This window comes from Amblyraja radiata, chromosome 28, assembly GCF_010909765.2.
Source record: "Amblyraja radiata isolate CabotCenter1 chromosome 28, sAmbRad1.1.pri, whole genome shotgun sequence".
NCBI classification, from domain to species: Eukaryota; Metazoa; Chordata; class Chondrichthyes; order Rajiformes; family Rajidae; genus Amblyraja; species Amblyraja radiata.
In genome coordinates this window covers 31190644-31205643 of record NC_045983.1, presented here as the reverse complement: position 1 = coordinate 31205643, position 15000 = coordinate 31190644, and the positions used below count along the sequence as shown (strand labels likewise).

At 48.6% G+C, this 15000-nt stretch overlaps 1 protein-coding gene and 1 non-coding gene across 3 annotated transcripts in view; one reads left to right on the top strand and one right to left on the bottom strand.

Moving 5' to 3' along the window:
* Window positions 1-15000, bottom strand: part of pitpnm3 (PITPNM family member 3) — a 236593-nt gene that overhangs the window by 14477 nt on the left and 207116 nt on the right. For both annotated transcript variants that reach the window (XM_033046226.1, XM_033046227.1), the window contains exons 12-14: window positions 9412-9560; window positions 6707-6823; window positions 3146-3262 (exon numbers count right to left, since the gene is read on the bottom strand). In XM_033046226.1, coding sequence (XP_032902117.1) covers window positions 3146-3262; window positions 6707-6823; window positions 9412-9560 — 383 coding nt within the window. The remainder of the gene's footprint in view (window positions 1-3145; window positions 3263-6706; window positions 6824-9411; window positions 9561-15000) is intronic.
* Window positions 14374-14446, top strand: trnak-uuu. The gene has a single exon. It is a non-coding gene; the product is annotated as a tRNA-Lys (tRNA).

Below are 15000 nucleotides of genomic sequence, written 5' to 3'. Positions count from 1 at the left end.
AAATGAAACAGGCAATTTGTTGGCTGTTTGTTGGATGAAAACGAGAAGCTGGTGCGACTTGGGTGGAGGAGGGATAGAGAGAGAGAGAGAGAGAGAGAGGGAATGCCGGGGTGACTTGAAGTGAGAGAAATTAATATTCATACCACCTGCCAAAGCATACTAGGGGCCAATTAACCTAGAGGTGGGAGGAACCTGGAGCAACCAGACACACGGGGCCACGGGGAGAACGTGCAAACTCTGAACAGACAGCACCCGAGGTCAGGATCGAACCCGGGTCTCTGGAGCTGTGAGGTAACAGCAGACCAGTCTCACCATGGTCACTCCCTCTCTCTGCTACCACTGCTCTGACAAATTAAATACGTCTTCAAGATGTTCTTCAAAGTGGAAGGAAAAAAATATTTTCTTTTTTTAAAAAAGCGTCAGGTCAAGTGTAGTTAAATGACCAAGCTTTTTATCTTTCACTCACTTGTTAATGCAGGACAACTGTTAAGTACATCAGTATCGTTGTATTCTCCGTACTGAAGACATGAGTATTGACGTCTAGTCTATTAAAAGTAGATATAGTCGATGTTTTGAGTGGTTATGTTTATTGTAAACTCTTCAATGATGAGACGTTTGTCCTGTTACTGCCTTTGCCGATGACTACCCAATTAGCACCGAGTGAAAAATCATTATGCAGCAACAACGAAGCGTAGCTTCTGGTTAAAACACAACAGGACACAATGTGCTGGCATTACTCAATGGGTCAGGCAGTATCAGTGTGGACAGCTCATGGGCGGAAATCACTTTTAAAACATGGGGGGGGACACAATGAGGCCTGGCATCAAGGCCTGGCCTGGCATCTAGGACAGGGGTCGGCAACCTGCGGCCCACGGGCTGGATCCGGCCCGCAACCCAAAATCATCCGGCCCGCAGATGTATTTTTTTCTCCAATTAGTTTTCGCGACCTGGGAACTGCAGCCAGTCCTGGGGCAAGCGAGCCGACTTGGGAACTGCAGCCGGACCTGCCAGCCGACCTGGGCTCTACAGCCAGTTCCGGGGGCACGCAGGCAACCTGGGAACTGCAGGTCCTTCGACCCACCATGGCTGTAACGCCCAGGTCACAAAACATGGGGGGGATTTCCCCCGCCTCTCAAAACATGTGGGGGACAGCACCCCCCACCCCCCCCCCATCAGGATTTCCACCCACGGTTTAGTTTAAATTAAATTAAATTTCTTTATTTATATAGCACATTTTTAGTCAACTTGCATTGACCCCAAAGTGCTTCACATAATTACATCCACACACACAGGCAAAGGTGGGTGAAGTGCCTTGCCCAAGGACACAACGACAGTATGCACTCCAAGCGGGATTCGAACCAGCTACCTTCCGGTTGCCAGCCGAACACTTAGCCCATTGTGCCATCTGTCGTCCCGTCCGTTTAGTTTAATTTAGAGACACAGCACGGAAACAGGCCCCGTCTTTGTCCTGCCACTTCACCTTTCCAGCTTTTCCTCTCCCCCCTCAGTCCTAAGAAGCTTCTTGACCCGAAATTTCACCTATCGTGATCGGGGTGGGACGGTGGCGCAGCGGTAGAGTTGCCGCCTCACAGCTCCAGGGACCCGGGTTCGATCCTGACTGCGGTCGCTCTCTGTACGGAGTTTGCACGTTCTCCCCGTGACCCGTGTGGGTTTCCTCCGAGATCTTCGGCTCCCTCCCACACTCCAACAACGTACATGTTTGTAGGTTAATTGGCTTGGTTTAAAATTGTCCCCAGTGTGTGTGGGGCAGAGTTAATGTGCGGGGATCGCTGGTCGACGCGGGCACGATGGGCCGAAGGGCCTGTTTCCGCGCTGAATCTCTAAACTAAACTACCCAGTTTGAATCTTTCTGTGGGAATCCTATACGTTGACTAATATTAAAATTGAAGAGCTGACATTTCTCCCACCTCTGCTGTGTGATATTGGCAGTAAACTAAACATCTTTTCAGAGCAGCATCTATTTGTGGGGATCACAGAACTATTCATGCAGCTTGTGACAATAGAGTACATTGTGTAGGAAGGAACTGCAGATGCTGGTTTACACTGAAGATAGACCCAAAATGCAGGAGTAACTCAGCGGGACAGCGTCAGAGACCCGGGTTCGATCCTGACTACGGGTGCTGTCTGTACGGAGTTCTCCCGCGTGACCCGCGTGGGTTTCCTCCGGGTGCTCCGGTTTCCTCCCACGCTCCAAAGGACGTGAAGGTTTGTAGGTTACTTGGCTTCGGTAAAAATCGTAAATTGCGTGCGTGATAGCGCATGTTGTGCGGGCGGGGTGATCGCTGGTCGGCGTGGACTCGCCCTGTATCTCTTATAAAGTCGGCAGTCTGAAGTCAGTCGGTTCATTTGCGTTCCCGAACAACCGGTGTTTGACAAACAGGGCACGAGGCAGCATTCACTTCAAAGAAACAGATACCAGAAGATATTCGGGGGATGTAAAATGAGCAGAATGGAAGAGCTGAAAGATCACAGCAAGGAAACGCAAGGCGACTTCTTCAAGATGATGTGGGGAGCCATTTGCGATGAAGATCAAAGCTGATGGAAAGCATTTTAATCATTATATTGAAAGAGGGAGGAACATCGAGATGATTGCACGGGTTACCAAAATGGCTGACTTATTAAGTGAATAGTTTGTATCTACGCTCCATGGTGGAAGAGGGCAAACTGCTGGTTATATTCCAGAGGCACAGAATAAGCAGGGATAGCAGGCTGTAGAAGGGTCTCGCCCCGAAACGCCACCTATTCCTTTTCTCCAGCGATGCTGCCTGACCCGGTGGGCAGCGGTAGAGTTGCTGCTTCACAGCGCCAGAGACCCGGGTTCGATCCTAACTTCTGGCGCTCTCTGTACAGAGTTGGCACCTTCTCCCCGTGAGTTTTCTCCGAGATCTTCGGTTTCCTCCCACTCTCCAAAGATGTACAGGTTTGTAGGTTAATCAGCGTGGTATCATTGTAAATTGTCCCCGGTGTGTGTGTAGGGTAGTGTTAAGAGTGTGCGGGGATCGCTGGTCGGCGCGGACGCGGTGGGCCGAAGGGCCTGTTTCCGCGCTGTATCTCTAAACTAAACTAAACCCGCTGAGTCACCCCACCTCTTGTTTTCGACAGCGTGGAGGCAAAATCTTTGTACCTTTTCTCCAGTCAGGGTGACCATGTCGAGGGGGCCATACATGAACCTCCCAATGAGCAACTGAGGGCCACCTTCAGCGACAATGACGTCGTTGGCGCGGTGATTAGCCGTTACATTCTGGGAAAAGAAACAGAATTTCAAAGCATTACTTCTCACATAATCTTCTCCTTCTTCTTGTTCTTGCGTACGGCGGGCACAGCCTAAAGTTGTAGGACAACTTGTTCTATTTGATCTTACGTGAATGTGCACACCAGGTAGATTGCATTCGTCGAAACAGGGCGGACCACAAGAAGGTTGCAATCTCCCACCCCCTCACATAATAATAATAATGATAAATGTATTTAAAAACAACTTGCGTTGACCAAAGTGCGTTACATCAGTGCAGGTACTAATTAGATACATACAACGATACACAGACCTAACAATACATACATTAACTGTTTACAGCGGGGCTCAAAAACGCTAGGTAGTAGAAATAGGTTTTGATTTGTGACTTAAAGGAGTCGATGGTGTGGGCAGTTCTGATGAGGAGCGGGATGCTATTATACAGTCTAGGTGCTGTAACTGCGGTCACCCCTGAGCTTAAACCTAGACCGCGGGATAGTCAGTAGCCCCTTTTGTCTGTGTCCTTAGTGTGTAGGATAGTGTTAATGTACGGGGTGAATGCTGGTCGGAAAGGCAATACATGATTCCAATCGAGCCATTTACAGTGTACCGATACAAGATAAGGGAATAACGTTTAGTGCAGGGTAAAGCCAGTAAAGTCCGATCAAGGATAGTCCGGGGGTCACCAATGAGGTAGTTAGTAGTTCAGGACCGCTCTCTGGTTGTGGTAGGAAGATTCAGTCGCCTGATAACAGCTGGGAAGAAAGTGCCCCTGAATCTGGAGGTGTGCGTTTTCACATTTCTGTACCTCTTGCCCGATGGGAGAGGGGAGAAGAGGGAGTGGCCAGGGTGCGACTGGTCCTTGATGATGCTGCTGGCCTTGCCGAGGCAGCGTGAGGTGTAGATGGAGTCAAAGGAAGGGAGGGAGGTTGGTTTGCGTGACGGTCTGGGCTGCGTCCACGATTCGCAGCATACAATATGCAGTCTGTATATCAACTAAAGGATGTGTTGATATTTATTTGTTTAACAAAATAGTGAATGCACTCTGCAGTCTGGTTCACTGACCGTTAAGGTATCACAAGTGGCAAGAGGAACACACTATCTTGTCTGAGATTAACGAGGCTCCAACATGCTCATGAATTATCAAAGTCTGTTAGACAGCTTAAGTGAATTTGTACTTAATAGCTTTATGCCATCGTGTCTTGTTAGCCAGGTATATTTGAATGCTGAGTACATTACAGTCTGGTCATGGAAATGGCAAGACAAAAAATGAATTGCAAATTCATCCAAAGATGACTTTCTGACTGGAACACAACAGAATAAATAGAATGCGATTTTTTTTAATGGAGAAATTAATCGGGAGTGGGATTGGGCCATTCAATTTTTTTAGTTTTAGTTTTTTCGTTGTAGAGATACTGCTGAGAAACAGGCCCCTTCGGCCCACCGAGTCCGAGCCGACCAGAAATCCCCGCACATTAACACTGCCCTACACACGCTAGAGACAATTTTACATTTACACCAAGCAAACCTGTACATCCTTGGAGTGTGGGAGGAAACACACGCAGGTCACGGGGAGAACGTACAAGCTCCGTACAGACAGCATCCGTAGTCAGGATCGAACCCGGGTCTCTGGCGCTGTGAGGCAGCAACTCTACCGCTGCGCCACCGTGCCGCACAGCCAGTCCCTCAAGCTTCTAGGAGCAGAATTAGGCCATTCGGCCCATCGAGCCTACTCTGCCATTCAATCATGGCTGATCTATCTTTCCCTCACCACCCCATTCTCCTGCCCTCTCCCCGTAACGCCTGACAATAAGATCCTGGCTGACTACGGCTCTACATTCCTTCATATCCACTTTCCCCTGTGGCACGTTGGCGCAGCGGCAGAGTTGCCACCTCACAGCGCCAGAGACCCGGGTTCGATCCTGGCTACGGGTGCTGTCTGTACAGAGTTTGCAAGTTCACCCCGAGACCGCGTGGGGTTTTGCCCGGGTGCTCCAGTTTCCTCTCATGTTCCAAAGACGTACGTTAATAGGTTTGTACATTAATTGGCTACGGTAAAAATTGTAAACGTCCCGAGTGTGTGTAGGATAGTGCTAGTGTACGGGGATCGCTGGTCGGCGCGCACGAGGATCGCTGGTCGGCGCGCACGAGGATCGCTGGTCGGCACGGACGAGACTGTTTCCACACTGTATCTCTAAAGTCTAACGTTTGGGATGGAACTAGTGTTTAGTTTATTGTCACGTGTACCGAGGTACAGAGAAAAGCTTTTTGTCGTGTGCTATACAGTCAGCGGAAAGACAATACGTGATTACAATCAACCGGGCCACAGTGTAAAATTTGTAAATTGTCGCTAGTGTGTAGGATTGTGCTAGTGTACTGGATGATTGCTGGTCAGCACGGACTCGGTGGGCCGAAGGGCCTGTTTCAGCACTGTATCTCTAAAGTCTAAAGGGAATCTAAAACAAACTGAATCAACTTCTGCTTTTGACCATACGGTGGCAGTGTTGCAGTTTGTTTATAAAGTCTTGAGCGTCTTGTAAAACTATTCACCTGGGTCTGAGGTAGACAACAATGTTGGAGAAACTCAGCGGGTGAGGCAGCATCTATGGAGCGAAGGAAAGAGGTGATGTTTCGGGTCGAGACCCTTCTTCAGACTGATGTGAGGGTGGGGGGGGGGGCGGGAAGAAGAGAGGAAGATGCGGAGGCAGTGGGCTGTGGGAGAGCTGGGAAGGAGGGAGAAAGCAGGGACTACCTGAAATTGGAGAAGTCAATGTTCATACCTCTGAGGTGTAAACTGCCCAAGCGAAATATGAGGTGCTGCTCCACCAATTTACGGTGGGCCTCACTCTGGCCATGGAGGAGGTCCAGGACAGAAAGGTCGGATTCGGAATGGGATGAGGAGTTGAAGTGCTGAGCCTGGGTCTGAGTTTAGTTTATTGTCACGTGTACCGAGGTACAGTGAAAAGCTTTTGTTGCGTGCTAACCAGTCGGTGGCGGACAATACATGATTACAATCGAGCCGTTCACAGCGTACAGATACATGATAAAGGGAATAACGTTCAGTGCAAGGTAAAGCATGTAAAGTCCGATCAAAGATTGTCCGAGGGTCCCCGATGTGGTGGATAGTAGTCCAGCACTGCTCTCTGGTTGTGGGGAGAAGGCAGGAGAATGGGGATAGGAGGGAGAGATAGATCAGCCATGATTGAATGGCGGGGTAGACTCGATGGGCCGAATGGCGTAAATCTGCTGCTATCACATATGAACTGAAAAAAGTGCTGGAGTAACCCAGCAGGTCAGGCAGCATCTCTAGGGAAAAAGGATGCGTGACAATTTCGGGCCCACCCCCGTACTCTCAGTCTGAAGAAGGGTCCCGACCCGTTCTTTTATCTCCGGAGACGCATCCTGCACTCATGATCTTACGACAACTTTCCACGGTAGAGCACGACTGGCACAAACCCTGAGTTTCACGTGCGTGCGTCTGCGAAGCCACTTCTCCCGCGGACTCGACTCACTGCCCTCGGACGTGTCCTTGCCGTCGCTCTCCTTTATGTTCACGCTTTCAAACCGCATCACCTGCAATGAAAGAAGTATCAGTAATAAATACCAAGGGCCTCGCTGTGGAGTTCATGAGATCACAAGTGATAGGAGCAGAATTAGGCCATTCGGCCCATCAAGTCCACTGAGAGGGAGAGATAGATCAGCCATGACTGAATGGCGGAGTAGACGTTTGATGGGCCGAATGGCCTAATTCTGCTCCTATCACTGATGAAATTCACACAAATGTATTGCACTGTACCTTGGTACACGTGACATAAACAAATTATCCGTTCCTGATATCTCAGGTAGATAAAAATGCTGGAGAAACTGAGCGGGTGAGGCAGCATCTATGGAGCAAAGGAATGGGTGATGTTTCGGGTCGAGACCCTTCTTCAGATACCTAATATCTCTCTCTCTGGTCCATGAGCATCTACTTCCAGTATTATGACCCTCACATTGAAGACGAGTGTTTTAGTTTAGAGATAAAATGTGGAAACAGGCCCTTTGGCCCCACAGAGTCCGCGCCGACCAGCGATCCCCTACACACACGCGCACACACACACACACACACACACACACACACACACACACACACACACACACACACACACACACACACACACACACGCACACACACACACACACACACACACACACACACACACACACACACACACACACAAACACACAAACACACGAGGGACAAATTTTACATTTATACCAAGCCAATTAATCTACCAACCTGTTCGCCTTTGGAGTGTGGGAGGAAACCGAAGATCTCGGAGAAAATCCACGCGGGGGAACGTACAAACACCTTGCAGACAAGCACCCGTGGTCGAGGTCGAACCGTGGTCCCCGGCGCTGCAAGCGGTGTAAGGCAGCAGCTCTACCGCAGCGCCACCGTGACCGCCTCTAGTGTGGGCAGGGATCCCCACACTATCAAGTGTCCAAACTAAGTAATTGGTCCAATTCTCAAGGTGAACATCAGTGTACGAAGTGTGCCCACACAGTCCTTCCTTGAACACTTCCCGGGGGGGGGGGGGGGGAGATTTAATCGGGACATAGAAACATAGGTGCAGGAGTAGGCCATTCGGCCCTTTGAGCCAGCACCACCATTCAATATGATCATGGCTGATCATCCAAAATCAGTAACCCCGTTCCTGCCTTCCCCCTTATCCCTTGATTCCGTTAGCCCTAAGAGATAAATCCAACTCTCTCTTGAATACATCCAGTGAGTTGGCCTCCACTGCCTTCTGTGGCGGAGAATTCCACAGATTCGCAACTCTCTGGGTGAAAACTGTTTTTCCTCATCTCAGTCCTGATTTCACACAGAGGGTGGTGGGTGTACGGAACGAGCTGCCGAAGGAGGTAGTTGGGGCAGGGGCTATCGCAACGTTTAAGAAACATTTGGACAGGTAGGTGGATCGGACAGGTTTAGAGGGATACGGGCCAAACGCGGGCAGGCGGGACTAGTGTGGACGGGACATGTTGGTCAGTTGTGGGCAAGTTGGGCTGAAGGAAAGTTTTAAGCGAAAATCATTTTCCTTTACTTATTGCTCAAGTTTTTCCTCGGGAGAGAACAGTATTTAATAAAACTACACCAGGATGCAAAAACAGAATACCGAAGCAAAATAAAAAGAGTATTTTAAAATAAAAAATCTCCTGTCTCGAATGTAATGCATTAAATTCATAAAAAGTAACATCTTTGTTATAAAATTCATTGAAATTCATAAAACAACATTTATCCACATTATTCCCTTGGTGAATGTTCAATATCAAAATGCTGGAACATTAATTCTTGCTGTTTTCATTTAATATGACAATATTACCACTTTAATAATGCGTTAAGAGAACAGAGAAAATAAAACACTCCTCCTAATTCAATTACAATATTGGATTCTGTCAGTACACAATCGTAACATTCCTCTACTATTCTTCAAAGCACTTGGAAACAACAGAATAGACAACAGACAATAGGTGCAGGAGTAGGCCATTCGGCCCGTCCAGCCAGCGCCGCCATCCACAATCAGTATCCCATTCCTGTCTTCTCCCCATATTCCCTGACTCCGCTATTTAAGGGATTATGGGGGGAAGGCAGGAACGGGGTACTGATTGGCCATGATCACATTGAACGGTGGTGCTGGCTCGAAGGGCCGAATGGCCTCTACTCCTGCACCTATTGTCTATTGTCAGTGCCGATTCGGGCGCTCCAAGCCGCGGAGTGTGTTCGACCGTCCCGACGTCGGAGTTCAGATCATCCCGACGAGAGGGCCTGTACATCGGGCTGTCCGTAGCGGTGACTACGGAGGCTTTATGGCCCCGACCACGGGTGAACAAAGGAGGAGGACTGACTGAACTTTGTTGACTTCCACCACAGTGAAGAATGCTGTGGTGGATGTTTGTGTTAAGTTGTATTGTGTATTGTGTGTTCTTTTTAAGTGTATCGCTGCTGGCAAATTCATTTCACTGCACCTTCGGGTGCATATTGACAAATAACTTAACTTTGGACGAATTTAACTTTGGACTGTTTGTAAGAAAATGATTTCACTGTTCGTTTGCACTTCGCACCAGCGACAATAAGGCACCAGTGAACCAGAATAATTCTCAGAACTAAACCAAGTTACCTGACGTAGAACAAAGGCCAACACGTCCGTCGACTCCCAGTAGCTGGCGTGGAAGAGGTGTGGGAGAGCCACGGTAGGGAACGCGGTCAAGGCGTCAGGACAATAGAGCGCGTAGTCTATCCTCTTCGTTCCCCACCACTTCGACGTGACTGTGGAATAAGTTCACAGGTTCGTAAGTTCCAGGAGCAGGAACAGGCCATTCGGCCCATCAAGTCTACTCCACAATCTGCTGACGTTCCATGTCCACCAAGCACGACATCCGGAGGCTGCAGCGTATCGTTCGATCGGCCGAGAAGGTTATTGGCTGCAACCTTCCCTCCATTGACGAACTGTACACTGCAAGGGCCAGGAAGCGAGCGGGTAAGATCATCTCTGACCCCTCTCACCCTGGGCACAAACTCTTTGAATCACTTCCCTCTGGAAGGCGACTCCGGACTGTCAAAGCCACCACAGCCAGACCTAAAAACAGATTTTTTTCCACGAGCAGTAGCTTTACTCAATAACCAAAAGTCTGTAGCCTCCTTTTGCGCTGGTACTTTATTTCATTCACATGTTTAAACTATAATGTTTTATTCTTAATGTTTTAAAGTTTTATATTTTATTCTTAATTGTTTACTGTATGTTGTGTTGTTACTTGCAAACGGATCACCAAGGCAAATCCCTTGTATGTGTACATACTTGGCCAATAAACTTATTCATTCATTCATTCATGTTATAGGAACAATGTTATCAAGATGAAAAGGGTACAGGGACAATTTACGAGGATGTTGCCAGGACTTGAGGGCCTGGGCTATAGAGGGAGGTTGAGCCGACTAGGACCCTATTCCTTGGAGCGCAAGAGGGTGAGGGGTGCACTAAATAATGAGAGGAATAGATCTGGTGGATGCACAGAGTCTTTTGCTCCGAGTAGGGGAATCAAGAACCAGGGGACATAGGTTTAAAGTGAGGGTGGAAAAGATTTAATAGGAACCTGAGGGGTAACTATTTTTACACAGTGGTGGGTGTATGGAACAAGCTGCAGGAGGAGGTAGTTGAGGCAAGGACAATTGCAATGTTTAAGAAGCATTTAGACAGGCACGTGGATAGGACAGGTTTGTGTAGAGATACAGCGCGGAAACAGGCCCCTCGGCCCACCGAGTCCGCGCCCACCAGCGATCCCCGCACACTAACACTAACCTACACACACTAGGGACAATTTTTACATTTATACCAAGCCAATTATCCTACAAACCTGTACGTCTTTGGGGTGTGGGAGGAAATCGAAGATCTCGGAGAAAACCCACGTAGATCACGGGGAGAACGTACAAACTCCATACAGGCAGCACCCGTAGACGGGATCGAATCCGGGTCTCCGGCGCTGCGTTCGGTGGAAGGCAGCGACTCTACCGCTGCGGCTCCGTGGCCGCCCTGGAGGGATATGGACCTAATGGAGGCAGGTGGGACTAGTGTAGCTGGGAACGTGTTGGTCGGTGCGGGCAAGATGGGCCGAAGGGCCTGTTTCCACGCCGCATCACTCAGTGACTCTAATTGCCACAGGGAAATAAATGTAACACTGAGCAACAAAAAATATATTAAGGAACTGCTGCAATACATTTACTAAAATGTCACTGCGCATTTATCATGTTCCATGTCGCCAAAAGCCAACAAGAAAAATAGATTTGCTGGCATTTTAGCAAAACGGTTGCATTGATAAAATGGATTAATTAATAATTATCGCGGTGGTAGAGCTGCTGCCTCACAGCGCCAGAGACCCGGGTATGATCGCAACTGTGTGTGTAGGGTAGTGTCAATGTGCGGGGATCGCTGGTCGGCACGGGCTCGGTGGGCCGAAGGGCCTGTTTCCGCACTGTATCTCTAAACTAAACTAGAGACACAGCGCGGAAACAGGCCCTTCGGCCCACTGAGTCCGTGCCGACCAGCGATCACCCCGTACACTAATTCTATCCGACACACTGGAGACAATTTACAGAAGCCAATTAACCTATAGCCAATAGACAATAGGTGCAGGAGTAGGCCATTTGGCCCTTCGAGCCAGCACTGCCATTAAATATTATGACATTTCCTGAGGTTAATTAAATGTACAAATAACACATTGGCCCAAATGGTCACAGTGTGAACAAATGCTAACAGCTTTAGTTTTTGTCGATCATTAATTACCCTGGAACTAGGCAAGTTCAGAGGGCAGCTAAAGGGTCTTCACTTAGCTTTAGTTCAGTGTAGTCTATTGTCACGTGTACCGAGGTACAGTGAAAAGCTTTTGTTGCGTGCTAACCAGTCAACGGGAAGACAATCCATGATTACAATCGAGCCATTCACAGTGTACAGATACATGATAAGGGAATAACGTTTAGTGCAAGGTAAAGCCAGCAGAGTCCGATCAAGGATAGACCGAAGGTCACCAATGAGGTAGATAATAGTTCAGCGCTGCCCTGTGGTTGTGGTAGGATGGTTAAGTTACCTTTGGATACGAAATCATGTCAAAGTAACACTAGGTACAAAACAAACATTTTTGTTTTCTTTAATAATGAAACAAGTCGGGGAGTTTTCCTAAACACATTTGTGGCACGATGGCACAGCGGTAGAGTTGCTGCCTCACAGCGCCAGAGACCCGGGTTCGATCCCGACTACTGGTGCTGTCTGTATGGAGTTTGCACGTTTGCCCCGTGACCTGCGTGGGTTTTCTCCGGGTGCTCCGGTTTCCTCCCACACTCCAAAGTCGTACAGGTTTGCAGGCCAATTCGCTTGGTATAAATGTAAATTGGCTCGAGTATGTGTGTGTATGTGTGTGTGTGTGTATGTGTGTGTGTGTGTGTTTGTGTGTGTGTGTGTGTGTGTGTGTGTGTGTGTGTGTGTGTGTGTGTGTGTGTGTGTGTGTGTGTGTGTGTGTGTGTCGGATAGTGTTAGTGCGCGGGGACCGCTGGTTGGCAGGGACTTGGTGGGCCGAAGGGCCTGTTTCCACGCTGTATCTCTAAACTAAACTACCTTGGCTGAGGTGTGAGACAAAAGGATTGAAGTTGCATATTGTGAAGCTGGAGGAAGGAATGTGGGTGAAAGGGGAGGGCGATCTGTGAGATAAATAGATAGTTTTACTCAAAACTGGCCTAATTCAAATGGCTCTAATCAGTGCAGAAAGATTCTACAGTTAATTGCTTGGTTATAAGACAGTAAGTGTATAACCAGTGCAATTCCATCTTCAAGCAATTATCGTTTTATTTAGCCTTTCCACAGATTCACCAACCTCTGATTAAATACATTCCTCTGCATCACTCCTGGTCCTAGACTCTCCCACTAGTGGAAACATCCTCTCCACATCCACTCTGTCCAGGCCTTTCACTGTTCGGTCATTTTCAATGAGCTACCCCCTCATCCTTCTAAACTCCAGCGAGCACAGGCCCAGTGCCGTCAAACGCTCATCATATGTTAACCCACTCATTCCTGGGATCATTCTCGTAAACCTCCTCTGGACCCTCTCCAGAGCCAGCACATCCTTCCTCAGATATACGGGGCCCAAAACTGCTCACAATACTCCAAATCAGGCCTGACCAGGGCCTTGTGGAGCCTCAGCACAGCAATCCTTTATTGCACCATATCACCTCTATGCCGCCCACAACTCATCATGGCTCTGAGGAGATGTGCAGGAAGGAACTGCAGACGCTGGTTTACACCGCAGATGGACACAAAATGCTGGAGTAACTCAGCGGGACAGGCAGCATCTCTGGAGAGAAGGAATGGGTGACATTTCAGGTTGAGACCCTTCTTCAGACTGCTAACAATGTGCTCTAATGCTCAAACGGTCTCTTCAGACAGCAGCCTGAAGAAGGGTCCCGACCTGAAACGTCACCCATTCCTTCCCTCCAGAGATGCTGCCTGTCCCACTGTGTTACTCCAGCATTTTGTGTCTGTCACTGGCTGTGAGGAAAATGTAGATACCTATGGGCGGCACGGCGGCGCAGGGGTAAAGTCGCTGCCTCAAAGCGCCAGAGACCCGCGTTCCATCCTGACAACGGGTGCTGTCTGTGTGGAGTTTGCATGTTCTCCCTGAGACCGCGTGGGTTTCCTCCCGGAGAGCTGATTTCCTCGCACGCTCCAAAGACGAGCAGGTTTGTAGGTTAACTAGCTTCTGTAGATTGCCCCAAGTGTGTAGGGACAATAGACAATAGGTGCAGGAGTAGGCCATTCGGCCCTTCGAGCCAGCACCGCCATTCAATGTGATCATGGCCGATCATCCCCAATCAGTACCCCGTTCCTGCCTTCTCCCCATATCCACTGACACCGCTATTTTTAAGAGCCCTATCTAGCTCTCTCTTGAAAGCATCCAGAGAACCTGCCTCCACCGCCCTCTGAGGGAGAGAATTCCACAGACTCACAACTCTCTGTGAGAAAAAGTGTTTCCTCATCTCTGTTCTAAATGGCTTACCCCTTATTCTTAAACTGTGGCCCCTGGTTCTGGACTCTCCCAACATCGGGAACATGTTTCCTGCCCCTAGCGTGTCCAAGCCCTTAACAATCTTATATGTTTCGATGAGATCTCCTCTCATCCTTCTAAACTCCAGAGTGTACAAGCCCAGCTGCTCCATTCTCTCAGCACATGACAGTCCCGCCATCCCGGGAATTAACCTTGTAAACCTACGCTGCACTCCCTCAATAGCAAGAATGTCCTTCCTCAAATTAGGGGACCAAAACTGCACACAATACTCCAGGTGTGGTCTCACTAGGGCCCTGTACAACTGCAGAAGGACCTCTTTGCTCCTATATTCGATTCCTCTTGTTATAAAGGCCAACATGCCATTCGCTTTCTTCACTGCCTGCTGTACCTGCATGCTTACTTTCATAGACTGATGTACAAGGACCCCCAGATCCCGTTGTACTTCCCCTTTTCCCAGGGGTGGATGCAAATGTGGGCTAACATGAAACCAGTGAATGGGTGATCGATGGTCGGCACGGACTACGCTGTGACTCAGAGCCTGGATAGCTCAGTCGGTAGAGCATCAGACTTTTAATCTGAGGGTCCAGGGTTCAAGTCCCTGTTCAGGCGCTGCCTGTATATTAATGCATTTCGTTGTCTCTGTGCTGTACACTGACAATGACAATTAAAATTGAATCTGAATCTGAATCTGAATCTCTAACTATATCTGTCTGTGCTGATACAAAGCTACCACGACAAACCAAACATTACAAAGGAGGTTCTTTGTGGCTAAATGCTGTCGTATATTATGCATCTTCATTAAATAGAGTCGTGAGCGATGTTTCACTGAAAACAGGCGATATGATTGTAATCTTTGACAGAGCACAGACATTTCACTGCATTCTTACCAGTCAGAATGAACTATACTTATCTATTGTTACTTTGGCATTCTGATTATGTGCCAGAGCTATTCTTGTGTGGCAGAAGAATAAGTGAAATGGAATCAATCTTATCTTTTCTTCCCCGCCACTATCTGCTGATCTTAATGGGATTCAGTGGTAATAGTTATGAAGAGCAGAGTGGCTTGTTACGGCCTGTCCCACTTAGGTGACTGCAGGAGACTCTGCGGTAGCCACATGTTCGCGGGTGGTTGCCGGGGAGTCGCCATCATGGCCTCGTTATGG